The 19,889-nt window shown below is 46.7% G+C and overlaps 5 protein-coding genes across 5 annotated transcripts; 2 read left to right on the forward strand and 3 right to left on the reverse strand.

Moving 5' to 3' along the window:
- Window positions 1-435: 435 nt before the first annotated feature.
- Window positions 436-3,099, reverse strand: LOC128092513 (zinc finger protein 616-like). Its single transcript, XM_052706440.1, has 2 exons — window positions 2,839-3,099; window positions 436-2,504 (listed from the first exon to the last, which is right to left on the reverse strand). The coding sequence occupies exons 1-2, from the start codon at window positions 3,090-3,092 to the stop codon at window positions 482-484; spliced, it is 2,277 nt and encodes a 758-aa protein (XP_052562400.1). The 5' UTR covers window positions 3,093-3,099; the 3' UTR covers window positions 436-481.
- A 102-nt stretch (window positions 3,100-3,201) lies between these two features.
- On the forward strand, window positions 3,202-5,064 carry LOC120416895 (uncharacterized). The gene is made up of 2 exons (XM_039578793.2): window positions 3,202-4,265; window positions 4,323-5,064. Exons 1-2 carry the CDS (start codon window positions 3,354-3,356, stop codon window positions 4,977-4,979), a joined length of 1,569 nt encoding a protein of 522 aa, XP_039434727.1. The 5' UTR covers window positions 3,202-3,353; the 3' UTR covers window positions 4,980-5,064.
- Window positions 5,065-7,073: 2,009 nt separating this feature from the next.
- On the reverse strand, window positions 7,074-9,008 carry LOC120416894 (uncharacterized). The gene is made up of 2 exons (XM_039578791.2): window positions 7,904-9,008; window positions 7,074-7,842 (listed from the first exon to the last, which is right to left on the reverse strand). Exons 1-2 carry the CDS (start codon window positions 8,861-8,863, stop codon window positions 7,183-7,185), a joined length of 1,620 nt encoding a protein of 539 aa, XP_039434725.1. The 5' UTR covers window positions 8,864-9,008; the 3' UTR covers window positions 7,074-7,182.
- A 6,719-nt stretch (window positions 9,009-15,727) lies between these two features.
- On the forward strand, window positions 15,728-17,582 carry LOC120416885 (uncharacterized). The gene is made up of 2 exons (XM_039578778.2): window positions 15,728-16,711; window positions 16,770-17,582. The coding sequence occupies exons 1-2, from the start codon at window positions 15,824-15,826 to the stop codon at window positions 17,433-17,435; spliced, it is 1,554 nt and encodes a 517-aa protein (XP_039434712.1). The 5' UTR covers window positions 15,728-15,823; the 3' UTR covers window positions 17,436-17,582.
- Window positions 17,583-17,864: 282 nt separating this feature from the next.
- LOC120416914 (uncharacterized) lies at window positions 17,865-19,538 on the reverse strand. The gene has a single exon (XM_039578812.1). It carries the CDS (start codon window positions 19,536-19,538, stop codon window positions 17,865-17,867), a length of 1,674 nt encoding a protein of 557 aa, XP_039434746.1.
- Window positions 19,539-19,889: the final 351 nt, after the last annotated feature.

Genomic DNA, 19,889 nt, shown 5'->3' on the forward strand with positions numbered 1-19,889 from the left:
ACAATCGCTGATCGCTGAGGGTGAGTGAGAAGGAAGATAGGAAAATGCGGTCAAGTTTGGATTCGGGGTGGCACGTCAGTTCGTCAGTGGTTTTATATCCAATTTCGCCTGTATGCTGCTCAAAAGAAAACGGGGCAGTTCATTTCGGATTGTGAAACGGAATTTAGTTCGATTTTTAAACGAATTCCATTTCAAACGCAACAAATAGGTCTGTGTTCGAACCGGTTGTGGCATTTGAAATGGAATTCGTATAAAAACGTACGTTGCTGCCCATTTGAAATGTTTTGTTGACCAGTTCCTTACCAAGTGGGTATTCTACATTACTCAAACATTTTATTGGCCATTTTCGTTTAGACAAGTCAAAGCCAAAAATTCCACAATTCTCAATCTTTTGCAAAACAAACTGGTGGGCTTCTTCAGAGTAAAACCAAAGCATACTTTTTCCAACGAATTTTATTTTAACCACAACGTAAAATCAACATCACTCGCCATCGCCACTCTTCTGCCCTTCCAAACCGCACTTCTTCTGGTGCCTCGAGAAGATCGACGTCTCCTTGAAGCGCTCACCACAGTGTTTGCACGCAAACGGCGCCTCCCCGGTGTGGACGCACCGCACGTGGTTCTGCATAGACGACTTCGTCGCAAACCTAACCCCGCACGAGGCGCACTCGTACGGCTTCTCGCCCTGATGGACGGCCTTCTGGTGCCGCCTCATGTTCGCAACGTTCGAGCAAACCAGCCCGCACTCCTGACACTTGCACGGGGTTAGGGCGACCTTCGAGCGCGGCCACTGTTTGCCCAGATGTTTGCCGTCAATGTGCTGCTGCAGGCCCATCTTGCTCGAGTAGCAGCTGCCGCAGCGGTCACACACGAACCGGCCGTGGTCAATCTTGCGGTGCTGGAAGAGCTGGTTTTTGGTGTGGAATTTGCTCGGACACGAGCTGCACTTGAAGTAGGGGTACTTTGCGCTGGCGTGGGCTGTGGTGATGTGGGTTTCGAGCTCCTGGTCGGTTTGCGGAATTTCCGGACAGAGACGACACGAATACTCGTAGGAGTCGTGGTGAACGTGCAGCTCTCGCATGTGACTCTCGTAGTCTTCCATGCTGGTGAAACGTGACTGGCATACAAAGCACAGATAATCGTTCATCACGGCTTGGTGATGTTTGAGTTTGTGCTTGTGGAGCTGGGAGATGTACCGGAACCGTTTTTCGCAGTGGCAACAGGTGTAGGGGCACTGGCGCTTGTCGCTGTGGATCAACATGTGCTGCAGCAAACTTACTCGCGTGGTCAGCTCTCTTTCGCAAATTTTGCATTTGTGACCTTTAAACTGCTCGTGTTCCTTCTTCTTGTGACGCAATACGTTGCCCTGGTGAGCGAAAGTCTTGCCACAGATGTCGCACGCTGACTCGGAGATATACCTTTCACGTATTTTGTGGCTTTGACCATGCTTCTTGTTTTCGTGCAATCGCCGACTGTTTCGCACGCTGAAAGCCATCGTGCAAAAGCTACACTTGAATCGGCGAATCGAATGATCGTGATGACTCAGATGCAGGTTGTACGTTTGAACCATCACGAATCTTTCCCCGTCGTCACACTCGGCGCAAGTGTAACCATCCTCGGATATGTGTTGCATGCTCAGGTGCATTTCCAACTCACCTCTGCTCGCAAATGTACCGTTACAAATGAAGCAGGTCGTCGAAAGTACCAGCGTCAGTTTCACCTTATCCTTCGGCTTAGTTTCTTCGGAAGTTTTCTTCCTCGCAGATCCATCCTTCTTCGGCTTTTTTTCCTTCTCTGCTACGGGAACCGGTTCAACTTCGACTTCATCATTATGATCATCCCCCAATGAAGATTCTTCAAGATTATCGACCATCTCCAACTCTTCAAACAAATCGGACTTGAACCCGTCTTCACCTTCCTTCGGAATCTTTGCTGCAGCAACCGGAACCACCTCTTCCACAACTGACGTCTTCTTCAACGTCTTCCCCTTCGTTCCTCCCTTCTTGCGCTTTCCCACCGATGCCATCGGCCCAACGTGCGTCCCCAACTCCTCGAGTAACCCCTCCCCAAACTCATCTCCCATCGCTCCAACGTCTACCTCTTTCGCCACAATCTCCAACCCTTCCTCAACTTTTTTCTTTTTCGCCAACTTCCCCCTTCCACCATCCGGTCCGCTCCGCTTCCGTCCCTTCTCCCCGTCCCGCAACTCACCCTCGGCGACCACCTCCAGCCGGATCCGGCTCGCCTTCCGCACCGTCTCGTACACAAACTCGTTGACCCGGTACTGGTTGCGCACCGTCTGCACCAGCTCCAGCTTGGCCAGACAGCCGAGGCACATGGCGCGCTGAAAGTCGTCCGGCCGGATGCGGATGCCGAACAGCCGCTGGACGGACGTCACCAGGCTGAGGCCACCGACCTGGGCCCCGTCCGTGGCGAGCGTTTCGTGCGCCGGAACGAACCGCAAACAGAGCCGGCAGCCGAGCAGCGTGAGGGGCGCGCCGGAGCTAAAAATAACAAATTTCGTGTTGATTTTCATTAAATCAAGCGGACTTCTTATTTCTTTTCAGTTGAGAGCTTACAAAGGACGGGCAGATAAACAACTTCAAGCATTATTTATTTGTAAATTCATCGGAAAACGACTCGAATTTGACCAGCAAAATGACGATCATTCAAGTGTCAAACTCCAAACAAAACCGTTTCGCCCTTTTAACAGGTTGATCGAACCCAACCCGAACTCTGCCCACTGCCAAACATTTTCTCGACTGGGAATCACGTTGAAAACCGCGGAGTTCTTCAAAGTGGTCGCAGGCCTAAAAACGGTACGTAGAACCAACTCACCTGTCCACAAAGCGGGCCGGTTCCTGGTACTGCTCGGTGGCCTCCGGCCGGGCCATGTGGCCAATGCAAAGCTCGAGCGGAGCCGGATCGTCGTCGCCCGGCTCGAAACAGGCCGATTCGACCAGTTCGATGCCGGTGGCCTGCTTAATCACCTCCTTCCACCGTCTTCGCAGGCGATAGTCCTTCGGAAAGCGAACCAGCTGGCGGACGGCACCGGTCGCCTCCGGAACACACCGGGGAACGCAGCAGGGCATTTTTAAAACGAAATTCCGGACGCGATTTGTGCGAAAGTTTTGGCAATTTCAGAACAAAACCAAAACAAAAGGCCTTTTTTGACGTTTCTTGAGAGGGGGTCGTTCGCAACGTGCGTAACTGAAAATTTTGAGGAAAAAGCTAGGGGAGTCCAAAAATTACGATTCTTCTTTAGAAACTTTTTAATGAAAAAAAAACTGAATTATTTTTTTTATTTTTTTATTATTTTTTATACATTTTATTGTTAATTTAGACAACAAAAAATGAATCAAAAACGTAACGCCAGTCCAAATCCGGACACAAACCGGAAATTCACAAAGACCTCAGCAGCGACATCTGCGTCGTCCAGCGGAACTCAATTGCCGGAGCTTCCACAGCTGCCAACGGAAATTTGGACTAGCATTTTTGACCATTTATCCGCAAGTCAACTGCTAACTCTACGCCAAGTTTGCCAACGCTGGAAAAACGTCATCAACAGCAACGCTCCGCTGCTGGCCAAACTTACGGTGACGTTCCCGGCGCGTCTCACGATCTGCTCCACCTACAAGCCCGCCAACCTTCCACCAGCCGCAAAGGTGCACTTCAAAAACGTGACCATAACCGCAATCGGCCCCTGGTGGAGGCCGTTTGGTCAGGGTTTAACCGAACTCAAGCTGAGCAGCTATTCCGAAGTTGACCACATGAGCCTGCTGGAAATGCTGAAACATACGCCGAATCTCAAAAGTTTCGAGTTGAGCGAGTCTAAGCTGGGCGGTGAGCGGCCTGCTAGAGAGGCAGATTTCCGCCTCGACAAGCTTGAAAAGCTAGTTCTTTGCGGCATCGAAGACGCAGCGCCGGTGGAAGTCTTTCGGCAGCTCTGCAGCGGCTTGAAGCGCCTGAGGATCTCCTGGGATTGGTTCACGGAAGAGCAGCCTGTTTCAGCGCAAGAGATGGTCGCATTTTTGCAAGGGTTACAGGATTCGTTGGAGGAGCTGTACGTGACCTGCTCAGAGGATTCTCTGGTCGAATTGATGAAACTGGATCGGCTTAAATTGCAGAAACTTACGCTCGCAGGAGATGAACATACGGATGACGATAAGAGCAAACATCTCCTAATGGAACTCTGTCGAATGCTTCCATCCTTGGAATATCTCAAAATCAAAGGTATTCGGACGTTTGATGAACAAAGTCATTCGGTAAGTTCCCCCTTTTTTGTTTTCGAGGGTGTCATTTTCATTTCTGACAAATTTTAGCTACTCTGTAATATGGGACAAGTTCTTCCAAACTTGAACTGTTTACAAATAAATGGAATGCACGTGGATCTTGCCTTCCTGCACAACTTCCCCAAACAGTTACAAACTTTCAAGCTATCTGGTGACTCGAGGTGGGATTCGGGCAGCGCAGTAGAAATCCAATTCAATGGCGATGAACACTTGAACTTAAAAGAGCTGCAGCTGAAGAAAATCCACATTGAAGATTCCTGCCTGCAGCGGCACCTTCCAAAAATGCCCCACCTGCGCTCGCTAACCATAAAATGGTGCACGTCCAACTTCTGGTCGGACCTACTCCAACCACTGAAATCACTCAAACTGCTGACAACACTTTCGCTGCACGGAATCAACGTGAACGAGTCCGCCGACGACTGGACCGGACTGGAGCAGGACGACTTTGCGGCGTCCCTGGCCCGCCTGCAGCTGGCTCAGTGCGAAATGCCACCGAAGCTGCTGGCCACGGTCCTGGCCGGGTGTCCCGGCCTGCGGGAGTTGCGCTTGCAGTCCATGAAGCTGAACGACACGGCGGACGAAGAGCAAGTGGCTCACGTCGTCTGCCGGAAGCTGCCCAAGTTGAACACGCTGATCATAGAGGGGTCTGTCAAACGAGGAGGTGGATTTTATCCGCGAAAATTGTAAGTCGTTGAAGGAGTTGCGAATAACGGGGTGTTGGTAGGGAAAATTGTGTTTTTTCCGGTTTCGGGCATGAAAAATAAAATTGTGTTGAATTTAATGAATCATGTTTTTATTTATTTTCTACTTATCACTTTTTTTAAATTTAGGAATTGGGTCCTAAAATGAAGCTTAGATTGCTGATATTATTGTTTACAGCGATAAAGCTTATTTTTCTGAGTACAATGAACCTTTGTACGACCACAAAGAGTTTAAAATGGATTTTTAAATCAATTTTGAAAAATTAACCTCGCGGTCCTTCTTGACAGAAAAGTTCCTACTTGACAGCTCGTTCCAAGGGGACCATAGTTGATCCATCGAAAAAATGTTGTCTTGTCAATATATTTTTTTGCATTAAAATGAAAAAAAGTGATCAGAAATGGTTTTTAATCGTATTTTTTACAGGTGTACATAAAAATTGCCATAGGGCTTTAGCTGGGTGCTGAAAAGACAGAATGCGTAACGTGATTTTCGAAAGCTCCCCACTGCTCCCCACTAATACAACTGCACTACAGCTGTAAACATAAACAAAGTAGAAGGCTATGTTCAAGCTCAAGCGTGACATATTTTTTGCTGCTGAAGTGAATTATTTTGAAACATTTTGGATCTGTTGATGTTGATGTTTTCGATGAAAAATTAAGTGCTTCGCACTTTTTTCTTTGTAGACTAAACGATGGGCGGCCAAAAGAGGCCTTTTTTGTTTTCCACGTGATGAAAAATTGTGTCAAAAGTGGGTGGAATTTCGTGAATCAGAAGAGCAACCGAATGGAAGTTCCGAGATTATGTATCTTTGATGTGTAGTGATAATATCGGAGTAAGATTTCCTTTCCAATATTATTTGGAAAGTACTTTTCATAGTTATTGATAATTCGTCGCTAACATTTAGAAAAGCGTCATAAACATAGGTTTTGCGTGAGACATAGCGATTATAAAATTTTAGCGACGAATTATGAAAACTCGAATTCAACCCTCTTATTAAGATGTTTTGACTTCGAATACCTCAATAGCCAACGATTTTTTTTTTATTCCTGACTAAATAAACTGTAGATCGATCACAATACTTGCCACTTCTTGGTATAATTATGCGAACAGTAAATTGGTTCCGCTTTGACAGTTCTAAATTGAGGCCGCTTTGCGGACAACTATTCTGCACCCAGGGCTTTAGTACCCAATTGAATCTGGATTGCGAAGCTTGTAAGAAGTCAGTTAAATGTCTTTCAAAACTCTGTTAGAAATCTCACGCTCGCTTAACTTGTATTTTTTTCTGACCGGGAGCCCAAGCATCAAAAGGCCTTTTTTGACACTTTGATTGAAACCGTTCACCATTCCAGAACCGAAATGGCCTCCTGCCAAGTTTGTGACCAGGCCGCTGCCCAAAGCGCGTTTCGAACGAAAGGGCCTCGTGCTTGCCACCAACGGCAACGATCGGTACTGGTTCTGCGACGGGTGCCGGCGCCGGAGAAACGTGGCATTTCCGGACCGCTGCTGAACACACTTCAAAAACTGGCCAGACGGATGGACGATAGTTTGCGGAAAATTGAGCGTTCGCTGGAAGGAACTGCTGCCGTGCCGGATCAGCTAGTGGAGTTATGGACGGAGATTTTCGGCGAAGTGTTCGTGATTACAAGCCGGAGCATCTGATTCCGGTGTCCAAGGTCAACTCTCGGATCTTGGTGGAAGTCGTTCGGTTCCAGAGTGACTCAAATGCGGATTGGAGGGTATTTCTGACTCAATACTGCGATCCTAACGCAACTGCTCAATAACATGCCGGATCTAAAGATAATTAAGCTGATGATTTTGTCGAAGTGCGTGCCGTCAAACATATCAAAATAGAGGAACTCTCAAAAACTGACATCGGAGAAGAGAATCGCACTTTGTGGAAATTGGAAAGCTTTGAGGTTTGATTTTAAAGCAGTTAATCCACATGAATCCAACAGAAGGATTTCTCGCTGAGCTGTTGAAACTAAACGACCTGAAGTTCAGGAAACCTACGCTGTACGGAAATGAGATCCAGAATAAGCGTGTCATCGTTGAGTCTGGAATAATTTAACCTAGGAAAAATGATCTTCAGCTGAATTAAATGCAATGGTTGCTGTCGTTTATTAAGAAATGATTTAAACACCTTATAACTGATTACTTTCGCTTCAAAAAATGCGCCACATTTCTCCAACTACGAAATAATCAGCCTCTGCACCGATCCAAACCGCTCCCGCACCTGTTTGCAGTGCTCCTTGGACAGCGTACAGTTTTTGATTGTCAGCTGGCTGAGCCGCCGCAGCTTCTGGCACATCACGTCCACCACCTCAAAGTCCAGCGTATCATTCAGCCCAACCATCGTGAGCTGCTTCAAGCTGCCCGCGCCCATCGTAAACAGCTCGACCATCGTCTGCTGGTGCACCTTGAACCCGATCAACTCGAGCGTGGTGAGATTGTCCAAGTAATCGATGCAGCACCGGCCGGCATCTTCGACTGTTAAATACCGCAGCGTCAGCCGGCGCAGTTGCTTCTGGGTTCGGATGGCCGTCAGCAGACAGGACCAGTACCCAAGCTTGCACTCCTCGAGGCGCAGCTCGCGGACGTTCGGCGAGCGGGCTAGGAAGCGCCGGAGGCTGTCCGGTTCCTGGAAGGTGACCCGTTCCAGGTGTAGTTCCTGCAGGTATGGGCAGTTGCTGGCGAACGTGGGCTCCGGATAGAGGAAGGTGGAGCCTTTGAGTCGCAGGTGTCGTAGCTGTGGTGTGAACTCCAGCGACGGTTGAATTCCGGGCGCTTTCGGTACCTTGACCGCGAGCCATTTCAGGTTCGGCAAAAGTGCGCCGACTTCGTGTAGAATCTGGGTGGGAAAAGGGGAGATGTTGTGTTAGGCTGATTGAAAGGTGGGTCTCTTTGCTTACCATTTCGTTGCTTGCGCTGACATCCTCTATATCGAGCACTTCGAGGGTCGGATGCGTTCGACAGATCTCGACCAAAGCACGATTGTTTTTACATCTTGATTCGCATTTGTTCAGGTGAAGCCGCTTCAGTTTCGGTAGATCCAAGCAGCATAATTCAGCCAAAAGATGCTCCGTCTTGATAACTTGAAGCGATTCCAGCGTTGCGCTTATTTTTCTCAAATACGATGGTAGTTGCTGCAGCAAGTTTTTAAATTCGTCGGAGTAAAGTTCGCATAGGAGAGCTAAATCCTTCAGGTTCGGACACAGCTCCAGAAAGACACCCAAATTTTGACCATGGTAGTTCAAATCGATGTGCAACAATTCCATTTGTTCCATCCGGAAGTCGGCCATCGCCGGCGCTTCATCAAGCGTGTCAATCAGAATGTCCGACAGGTGCAGTTCCTTGAGATTTGGAGTCAGCTTCAGCAGGCTCAGCATGTTCGGCAGCAACACGTTACAACGGTTCATGGTTAAATGGACGACCCCCGCTCCGAACGACGTCCACCAGGAACCGACCGTTGCAATTTTGGCACGGCTGAACATGACAACTGACGCCGGTGGCAAATTCGAGGGCGCATAATCACGATCCATCATGATAAACTCCGGAAACTGCACCACAAGTTTGCGCCTGAGCGTGGAACTTCCATTCACGAGCTTCCTCCAGCGGTGACAAACCAGCCGCACCTTCAGCAGATCCCACGCCGACAAGCTCCCGAATACCTCCGTCCAAAGTTCCGATGGCAGAGTGAGCTGCCCAATTGCCGCGAGTTTGACCACCTTTTGGGGAGGAGGCTCGCATTCCGAGCTGTCCCTGGCGTAGCAGTTCAGGCAGGTTCGCAAGCTGTTTCCGCAGGGGCCTTCACAGTTGACGGAGCTGGCGTCGGTGAAGGTGGGTAGCCCACAAACTTTACAGTGTTCCATTTCTTCGGAGGTGGAACGGATCGCGAGGAGGAACGGTCACAAATCTGTTTGGAGATGGGGTCACGATTGCGCGCCAAAAAACCGTAAACAAACTAGTCGAAAAGGCTTTTTGAAGTGGCACGCTGAACCGAAATGGCTCAATTTTCAACTGTCAGTCTAACTACACCCCAGTTAACTCAATCCGAATTCTGAAACGGAATCTATTTAGAATCGTATACAAATTCCGTTTCAAACGCAACAACCGGTTCCGTGTTCGAACCGGTTGTTGCGTTTGAAACGGAATTTGTGTACGATTCTAATTAGATTCCGTTTCAGAATTCGGATTGATTTGACTGGGACCGACCAACAAAATTTCTGCACACACTCAACTCGAGGAGAAGCATGCACGCAGAAAAATGTTTTGTAGAATCAGCCCAGTCACGGCGTTGTCGCAGGATTTTTACAGAAATCTTACAGAATGAAAATATTATTACTAGAACGCTGCCATGTCGTCGCTGCCATCATCCTACAAGATTTTCTCAAGAATTTTTTGAGAATTCTAGCTCAAATGCAATAACCGAACTGACAGCCCGTTCTGCTAGAATTATGTAAGAATCCTGCTAGAATGAACTAATAGGAAATTTCTGCTAGAATCCTGCTAGAATTTTTCTAGAAGCTGTTAATAGCGTATTTTCATTTGTATTTTTTTTTTTAATAAAACGTGTTTTAAAATCTAATTTATTCAAACATTCATTATCGTAATCACAATAAATTTAGACAGGAGCACTAGCACTAACTTGATGAATTCTACACTTTCACATTTTCGCACTTAAAATATATTCTATCAAAATGTCCTTCCTTTTTATTGAGGTTTGTTGGTATACCGTATACGGACGTCCTGCTGACTCATCTCACTTCAATCAGCCTGTCACTCTATGATCGTTCCAACGAGCGAATGGCCCAGGGACAGAACGATGCGTGGACAAATCTCGGCACCGAGCGGACATCGTATTTTTTGCTGAAATAATCAATAAGTTATTTCGGCACACAATTATTTGTTTGAATAATAACTTACCAAAAAGTCAGCCAAATACCCAACAAAAGGGTGCACGCGGCATTTTCTTTAAAAATTAAAACGAAAATGTGGACTTGTGAGAACAAGTCCGATGACAGAACTATTTTGGCGGAAGTCAAGTTCGCTACGAAGCGGTTTGGCGGAAATGAAGTAATTTTTGACAGATTTCGCTTAGGGGAAAACCACTCTCATCAAAGAGCCCTGGGCACCATCGGGCACGTTCTCGGGCACCTTCGGGCACCTTCAGGCACCTTCAGGAACATGCTCAGGCACCTTTCATTCTGACTTTGACAGTTGAAAAATCCAATTCAAAATATCAAAGTAAACAGGAATCTGGCCCAAACATTTTTAGTTGACAGACGGACTGTTTCTGGTTGCAAAAGCATTTTGTTAAATTGATTTGTGAGCCAAAAAATGTATTCGCCGTGAAATCTTCTTGTTGACACTGATAACGTAAGGAAAGTAATTTTTAAATCATCTTAAATCACTTCATAAATAACGAACCCGTCTTTCTTTTGTAGATGTATCGATATATCGATTGAAGCTAAATTTCAAGATAATAAATACGGCATGCAAGAGCTTCCTTTTTAAATTTGATAATATTTTAAAATGTATTTCAATTGTTCAGGAATAAAAGCAACGTCATATGCTTCGTGTGTGCTTTTTTTGTGAAACAGAAAAACAGATTAACGTTTATGTCTAGAAATTGGTGTCACTGTGAATCGTTTCACTATCTAGCATTTGGGCACATCGTATTCAAAACAACATGGATAACGTCGAATGGTTACGCTGTCCGCTTTGTAAGAGCCTGATCATGGGTTCGATTCCCATCTGCTCCAGCCTTCCCTCAGATGGAAGTAAAACGTAATCCCAGGTGTAGGAGTCGTCTCGTCGTTGATTTGTTTAAATTAAAAGGCTTTGAATGTGATTATTGTTGAAATAGATAGTACCTCAATATTATTTCAATGCATAATAAAAAGGTTTTTTTATTTTCCATAAAATTTAATTGCATTGGTATCAATGATGTTCATTTCGTCGAAACACACAATAAGGTTAACTATTCGGCCACATGGAACAGCTCTTGAACCAGCTAGGGACATCGCCGAGCTATTTAAAAACAGGGGAAGCTGGATAGGACCAGTTCGGTGTTCGGCGGACCAGGTTCAGTGTTCGGTGATGACCCCTTCCGACTACAACGATCCTGGACCGATCTCTCTCATCTCGTGAAGACGATTGCCGCAGCTTTTCGTGCTGACGCCTGTAGGTTAACGTCGTCGGGTCAACGGACATCACCGAGGATCGTGCCGCTGCATCGACATTAGGGGGGACCGGTTCTCTATCCCGAACCTCCCTGGGAGAATCGCACGACCCGTTTTATCAGGACGCGCCCAGCTCGAAGACCACACACGCAACACCCCTTCACTCAGTTTGGATTGGATTACAAAATTTCTTAATGGGTGCATTCCGTTTTTGTTTGATTTTATAATAATTTTTTGAATCGTTTTTCCCTAAAATAGAAAAGTATCTTATCAAATTACATTCTATAGTTGATTAAATGCATTTTACCAACAATCAAAATTCTGCAACAACATCCAGCAGAATAAAAAAAAACTTGATAATTAAATTCACTCTTTGGAAAACCGAAAGCTCAACGATGACAGGATTGTAAAAACAATATAAACAAATATCATAACACGGTTGCTATGCACCGTCCTTGTTTTTTTCTTGGTGTCAGGCTCACTCAGGCACCTTCGGGCACGTTTGGGCACCTTTAGGGCACAGCCTACTCGAGGGCAATGTGCAGAGTGGTTTTCCCCTTGAAAATTCTCACAGAATTTCAGCAGGTTTCGCTCTGCTAGAATATGCTGGCAAAATTATTACATAATTATGACTCACCTGTTAGAATGATTCTAGCAAGATTCTAGCAGAACCAACTCTGCCAGTATTTCTCGTGACCGGGAACTACTCACAGGGCAGCACTTGAACATAGAGCTTTATGACGTTTCGCGTACGCACACTAGCGCACCATTAGATTTTGCTGGCCGGACAAAATTTAACCTCACTTTTTTTCGTGTACGTACACGCAATACATGCGCACGTAGATTACTCTATTGGCAGGGTAGACATGCAGAACCATTCCCACAGCGGACCCAGGACATTCCAGCGAAATCGAGGGCAACCGGATTGGCCGACATCAAGCGAAAATAGGAAAACTGTGGCTATAGTGAATAAGTGCCAGGCTAGTGCAAACTAATACAAATGAATACATATAATTTAAAAGTTCAACAAAGTGACTTATAATTTTTTGAATAGCATGAGCATGAGCATGAGAGACCACCCATGGTTGTCCTTCTCCGTTGCTGAACAGGACCGTAATATCCTATCAATACAACTGACCATACGCTTAAACGATCTAATGGTGTTTCCCTTATCAACAGCATGTATGAATGCGTTGAAAAGATAAAACATCAAGGTCATTAAAACTAGATCTGAAGCAAATAGGTAACAGTCATTGGCCACCAACGGCGCCCGCCATGTCAGTTTGTAGATCTCGGGGGGATTGGGACGGGAATGTTAGTTAGCACAGGTTGCTACCAAGGGTGGGTTCTATACGATATCCACACCCCCACGTGTGCCGGAAAACTACTTCTACTTGGGATTTTGTTTGTGGGAAAGGGTAATGGCCAGGATTCATCATAAAGGATGATGATGCGACCCAATAATCAATAAATTTGGTTTAATGATGTGATGTATTATGCATTCTCAAGGCAAACAGTCGAAGGATGCGGATGAGATTATTCCCGGTTATTTGGTGTTAATTTTAGCATAAATGATTCAATCTTAGATAGCCGGCTGTGGAAAGATAAAACCAAATAAAACGCGAAACCGCACGGACCGAAAAACACACAATCGGGGGGGGAAACAAAGACGGAAACGGCAACGAAAATCCGGCTTGTTGACCGCGACGCGAACCGTTCAAATTCTCCAAAGCAACTGTCAAACCATCGCGAAATCACCCGGGTCGAAATACACGCACAATCGGGGGGGAAACAAAGACGGAAACGGCAACGAAAATCCGGCTTGTTGACCGCGACGCGAACCGTTCAAATTCTCTAAAGCCACTTAAAGTGACTTATAATTTTTTGAATAGTCTCAAAATTCAGAAATTACAGCACACGACAAAGGCACGACATCCTAAATAACAAAACCGTGCGACGTCGGTTTTAATGTCGAACAGTTTCGATTATCGATTGTACGACAAATATACTCAAACCCCGATGGTTTGACATCAACTGTTGTCAAACGAACGGGGTCACTTTTTAGTTCGACACCCCTTTTACACGGAGTTCACACACACTATCAAGCGTTTGTTTTGATAGTGTGCGTGAGCGCCTTATAAAAAGTGACAGTTCGTCACTTTTTAGTTTGACTTTGACCAACCAACGGGGGTGTCAAACGAAAAAGTGACCAACCACCGGGGGTTGAGTGTACGACATTTGGGTGCAAAAATAACGTTTGACATTCGTGTGAAAATCGCGCGACGTTGTCGTACGATTGCACGGACCACAAACGACGGACGTCCGACGGACTTTTCAGTCAGGGTCGGTACCTAGGTCGGTAGGTCGGTACTGATTTGTCAACTTTTCTTGACTATGTGAAAATTACTCCAAAATTGGGTACTAAAGCCCTATGTTAATTTTTATGTACAACGGTTAAAAACACGATTAAAAACCATTTCTGATCACTTTTTTTTCATTTTAATGCAAATTTTTTTTGACCGGACAACATTTTTTCGATGGATTAACTATGGTCCCCTTGGAACGAGCTGTCAAGTAGAAGCTTCCCAGTCAAATCAATCCGAATCCTGAAACGGAATCTAATTAGAATCGTATACAAATTCCGTTTCAAACGCAACAACCGGTTCGAACACGGAACCGGTTGTTGCGTTTGAAACGGAATTTGTATACGATTCTAATTGGATTCCGTTTCAGAATTCGGATTGATTTGACTGGGTTTTCTGTCAAGAAGGACCGCGAAGTTAATTTTTCAAAATTGATTTAAAAATCCATTTTAAACTCTTTCCCAGTCACGGCGTTCTCACAGGATTCTTACAGAAATCTAACAGAGCGAAAATGTTCTTACTAGAAAGCTGCCATCATCCTGCTAGATTTTCTCAAGAATTCTTTGAAAATTCTAGCTCAAATGCAATAACCGGTTCTAGCAGGAGCCGGCGAAATCAACCGGTTTTGTTAGAATCCTGCTAGAATTTTGCTAGAACTATTCTGACAGGCCCCTGCTAGAATTCTGTAAGAATTTTGCTAGAATGTGACGGCAAGGAAACCTGCTAGAATCCTGCTAGAATTTTGTTAGAAGCAAATGGCAGATAATTTTGGTAATAACCAATCATTTTAGAAATATTCAATTTAAATAAACAGCACAAAAGAATCTACATCAATTTATTGTACACTCACTTTTAACTTATACTTAAGTCTCTTAATATTAAATTAAACATTCTCTTCGACCCATATACGTAGAATGTCCGCGATTCCGAGTCACGAACCGAACCCGGTGCTCTTGGTAGGAAATCGGGATCCGGGAAAAGTGCCGTCTAAGACGATGTCCAATTAGCGGCCGCCGGAATTGATGGTGCTTGCTTTGAAGCTGCCCGCCCGTGGGCCATGTGGTTCTTGGTTTTCTTAAAGTTGGTCGAGCCTTCCAGGTTTGTGTGCGCCTGTGGAATCGAAATCGAGGAATTAGAATAACTTACAAGTAACCAATCTATTAATACTTTGCTTACCATATTCTGGGTGGCCAGGCGACCAACGGAACGGCGCCGAAGCTAAATTTTCTTCCGGTGGCAACTCTTTTTAATACAATTTACCAGACAAGATGGCGGTCACAATGTGGTTCGGCGAAAATGACGTCATTTTCGACAGATTTTGCGCTGCCAGAATGTTCTTCCATAATTCTTACAAAATTCTAGCAGATTTCGCTCTGTCAGAATATTCTAGCAAAATTCTTACAGAGTTCTGACAGGCCTACTAGAATCATTCTAGCAGGATTCTAGTAGAACCAATTCTGCCAGAAAATTCCGTGTCTGGGAATTGTGGTCGTACCCAGTCACGACGTTCTAGCAGGATTCTAGCAGAGTTCTCACAGAGCTGGATATTCTTACAGCATTCTAGCAGAAATGTTCCACCGTTCTAGCAGGATTCTGACAGAACCAGCTCTGCTAGAATATTTCGTGACTGGGTACGAAGGATTAATGTACTCAGAAAAACAAGCTTTTTTAATATCAGCAATCTAAGCTTCATTTTAGGACCCAATTGAGTTATTTTTCATATGCGTGTTTTCTTAGTTTTGTTCGAAAAGGCTGAAATATTTCAAGTCATCTGGCCCATGTTGAAAACCCAAGGGCTTTTGTTAATTTGATTCGGTTAACCGCGGTGGATTTTCTTGAAATAATTCGAACTGTCAAAAATCCACCAAAGGATCTACCGGTGGCATGGCTTTCTACCTAAGGTACTCGCGATTGAGTGTGTAGTAGTGCGGTTGTCAAAATCGTTATCTCTGACTCTCTCACTCCACTGACACTGACATTGTTTATGTTTTGGTTTTCCTGGCACGGTCCATTGTTCGTTTGTTATTGTTTTGGTTTTAGTGGCACGGAGTCATGCACTCACACTAATGCAAAGCAAGATCGCGAGTACCTATGATATACAGCCTTGTACCGGTGGATACTTTTCTACCAATTTCTACCAACATTAATGTGGTAGATGTTTTGGTGGATTTTTGACAGTTCGAATTATTTCAAGAAAATCCACCGCGGTTAACCAAATCAAATTAACAAAAGCCCTCCAAGTTCATCGTTTTGTTCACGGGATTGAGTTGGAACAGAATCCGGAATGGAATCTTGCGAAATTTGCGGCGAGCTCCACCCGTGGCGCGGAACCGTCGTCGAGCGCTGCGCAACCAGTGCCAAGGAGTCCCTCCCCGAGCTGCCGCCGGAGATGTGGGCCGAGATCTTCAACCATTTGCCGGCGTTTCCACTGCTGAAGATGCGACAGGTTTGCCGTCGCTGGCGGGACATCGTGGACCACAGCTTGGCGCTCGTGTCCAAGCTTCGGGTGACGTTTTTCGACGTCCACAATCCGATCGATGGCAGCTTCGAGCCGAAGCACCTGCCTCGGGTGCCGAATGCTTACCTCGTCTCATTCGTAACGGAAGTTGGCCCTTGGTGGGCATCGTTCGGCGAAGGGTTAACCACGCTCGAGTTTGGCAGCGGTTCGGAGATCAAATCCTCCGTGTTTCTGGACATTCTTCGTCACACGCCGAATCTCAGGGTGCTGGATCTGCCGTTAGTGGAGTTTATCGACGATTTTTCTACTTTGCCAGACTTTCGTCTGGACAAGCTGGAAGAGCTCCGTGCTCATTACATCGACGTTCCGGAAATGTTTGACGTGTATCGAGTGCTCTGTGGCTGTGGGTTGAAGTCATTGACGGTCATGTGGCCCGACTACCATGATTGTCGCTCGGTGGAGCCGCTCGAGGCGGCACGGGCGGCACACTTCGTGAGGGGCTTTCAAACCACGCTGGCGGAACTCCACATTAACGGCTCGGACGAACTTTTGACTGAGATGGTGACATTCGATCGATTGAAGCTGAGAAAACTTAGGCTGACCTACGAGGAACTCTCCAACGGTTGGCTTCTGGTCAATCTTTGTCGAAAGCAGCCCTTGTTGGAGTACCTTGCCGTAGACGAAGGGTTCAAGTTTAACCAGGAAAGCGTAGTGGTAAGAAGCATGTTTTGGTGCAAACTATTTCACTATTTAATAAGGAATTTCTTTCTAGATGCTCAACCAAATTGGCCACCTTCTGCCCAAGTTGACTTACCTATCGATCAAAGTGGCTCCGTTTCTTGACCTTACGTTCCTGTTCAATTTTGCCAACCTCCACACCCTCGAACTTTACGGCGATCATGAAAACTTCTCTCTAGTCCAATTTGCGTTCTCTGGCAACGACAACCCCAATCTCAACACGCTGCACCTGGGCAAAATTCACTTCCAGAAGTGTGTCTTCCAGCAGTTCCTCAACAAGCTGCCAAACATTCGCACCATATCCTTACGGAACTGCAAATTCAACGCCCAGTCCGACCTCTTCGAAGCGCTCGTCTCGCTCAAGCATCTGAACAAACTGACTCTCGACATCCAAGAGACCGGCTGTTCCTCCCCGGCGACCCCGCTGGCCACCCTGAAGCACCTCCGCATCAGAAGCTGCGAAATGTCGCGAAAGCTGTTCGCGTCGTTCCTCGCCTCGTGTCCGCACTTGCGCGAGCTCTGGCTGAATTCGAGACAGGCAGTGCACGTCGAGGAGGTGCTCGCCGCGATCTCGCTGCAGCTTTTGCCGCAGCTGGCGGTTCTTACCCTTCTGACGCGCCCGATGACGAAGGAAGCGAAATACTACGTCCGCTACGTTTGTCGCGCGCTGGAGAAGGTGGAAATTGGGTTGGAATTTTGAGATTTAGACTGCTAATGGAGCACCCGCCGTCGAGCAGTTTTTGCTTTTTCTACAATGTATTTCTTATGGAGCGAACTGTCAAAAACGAAGGCGGGTACTCCATTGTCATTATCGAGGACTTTGTTGTATAATAAAAACACGTCTTATTCCACACAAATCAACCACAAAACTGATTTGACAATCTTCATTCTCTCTTTCGCCGGCCGCTCGCATCCCTCGCATCTCGCTCGTTGTTCTCTCTCGCACTCAATCCGCAATCTGTCAGCTAACAAGGCAATATTCATGAAGGTGCGCACTTTTTGTTGCGCTCTAAACTCTTATTTATGAATTATATCAATCTTATAATAAATACTCATTTTAATAATTTATTCTATATTCAATCCTGCAACCCATAATCCCAACACTAATAAATGAATTACATTCCAACGACTAGACAAAAGATTCGGCGATCAGAACCGACTCCAGGACGTGACAATTGGCGCGAACGTAGCCGGCATCCCGTTCCGACAGTTCACACCCGATGATCTTCACCCGCACCAACCGGTGCAGCTTTTCGCAAATCACGCGCAGAATTTCCTCGTCGATCTTGTCCGCCAAGCAGGTCAGGGCGAGCTCCTCCAGCCGTGGACACAAGCTGAGCAGCGTGGCCAGCATTTCCTGCGGAATTTCGTCGCACTTGTGCACCTCCAGGTACCGCAGATCGTCCAGGTAGTCGAAGAAGCACCGGTTGTAGTCGTCGGCTTCGATACACTTGAGCGTGAGTCGCTGCAGCCGTCGGCATGGGGCGATCGTTCGGAAGATCTCCGTCCAGCAGTCGAACTTGCACCAGCTCAGCGAGAGGACTCGGAGTTTTGGCGCGCTGGCGAGGAACTGCGCAAGGCGAGAGTCCACGCAGTTGATGTGCTCGAGGACGAGTGTGTGCAGATGAGGGCAGACGATTCCGTCGAAATCGAGGAACCATGTGGTTAAGGTGTCGTATTTAAGCTGGAGAACTTGCAGGCCTGCCATCCGGGTTAGAAACGATGGTTTGTTCTGGTGGTTTCCTTTAAGAGTCAGTTCGAGCTTCTTCAGATTCGGAAGGAGTTGGCCAATTCGTGTAATTTCCTGCCAAGCCGAGACGCCCGGTTCTACACCTAGTTCCACCAACCACGGAACCATCCGACATAGTTCGACCAAAGCACGTACGTTGCCAAACGCAAAATCTCCACTCCTCAAGACTAGCTTCTCCAGCTTCCACTGGCGCAACTTGATCAGCTCGCTCAGCAGCAGATCATCGCCATCGACTTCCAAGCTGTTCAAACTGGCGTGCCGAACGGCCACAAAGTCAACGACGTGGCGCAGAAAAGCTTCGCTCCGTTCGTCAAGGTAGCACGAAACGAGCTGCAAGTATCCCAGATTAGGACAAATCTCCCGAAAAAGCTCCAAATTCTCCGCCCGATTGACGCCCTCAATAACGAGCAGCTGCAACTTGTCCAGCCGGAAGTCCGGAACCGGATTCGCCTCGTACATATCCACAATGACTTCGTGCAGCTCCAGACGCGTCAAGTTGACCGTTTGTCGCAGCATGGCCAGCAGGTTCGGTAGCATAATTTTGCACTCAACCATGGTGATTCCGGTAAGGTTCGGTCCAAACGACGCCCACCAGGAACCGACGGCGGCGATTCGCGTCTGATCGAAGTAAAACTCGATAACGGGAAGCGGCAGCTGGACCGGCTCGTACTCGCGATCGATGATGGGCAGTTTCGGAAACCTGACGGTGAATCTGGCGTTCAAGCTGCCGTCCACGATGTCCCGCCAGCGACGGCAGACCAGCCGCACCTTCAACAGCTGCCAACTGGACAGCTGATTGAAAATCTCGACCCAGATCTCCGCCGGTAGTTGCGGCGAATCCCGTTGGAGCGCCGTGCTCGCCAACTTTCGCTTGTTTCCGCGACGGCATTGGTCGTAGAACCAGCGCAGGCCGTCGTCGGCCGCCAATGAATCTGCTACCGCAGCGGACAGATTGACACAGGGCGCGTGGAAGGTTCGTTCGCAACGGTCTGCGCAGGTCACGGAAACGCTGTCCAGCGTGACCACCTGGCCACATTTCTCACAGAATTCCATTTCGGATTGCGGCACGGAACGGCGATAGACGGTTCACGAGTAAAAAAAAAATGATTCTTTTGGAGTTAGTTTTACCGAAATCTGAAATTGGCTGATGCACTAAGAGATTTGTTTACCTTTTTTCGGCACCCTCCGCAAACGTCAAACCATACAAAATGGCTGCCGGATCTTTTCCGGGAGAGATCCGGCAGCAATTTGTATCGAGAAATCAAAAGTGCAACATGGAGTTAAACTTTCTGTCAAGCTTCTGTGAAGTTTACCATGATAGTTGCGAAAGTTTAACTCCATTTTACCGGCTCACATCGCTCTTTTTAATTACTCGATTGGATTGACGTTTACTGCACATGAGTG

The sequence above is a fragment of the Culex pipiens genome, chromosome 1 (assembly GCF_016801865.2).
Source record: "Culex pipiens pallens isolate TS chromosome 1, TS_CPP_V2, whole genome shotgun sequence".
NCBI classification, from domain to species: domain Eukaryota; kingdom Metazoa; phylum Arthropoda; class Insecta; order Diptera; family Culicidae; genus Culex; species Culex pipiens.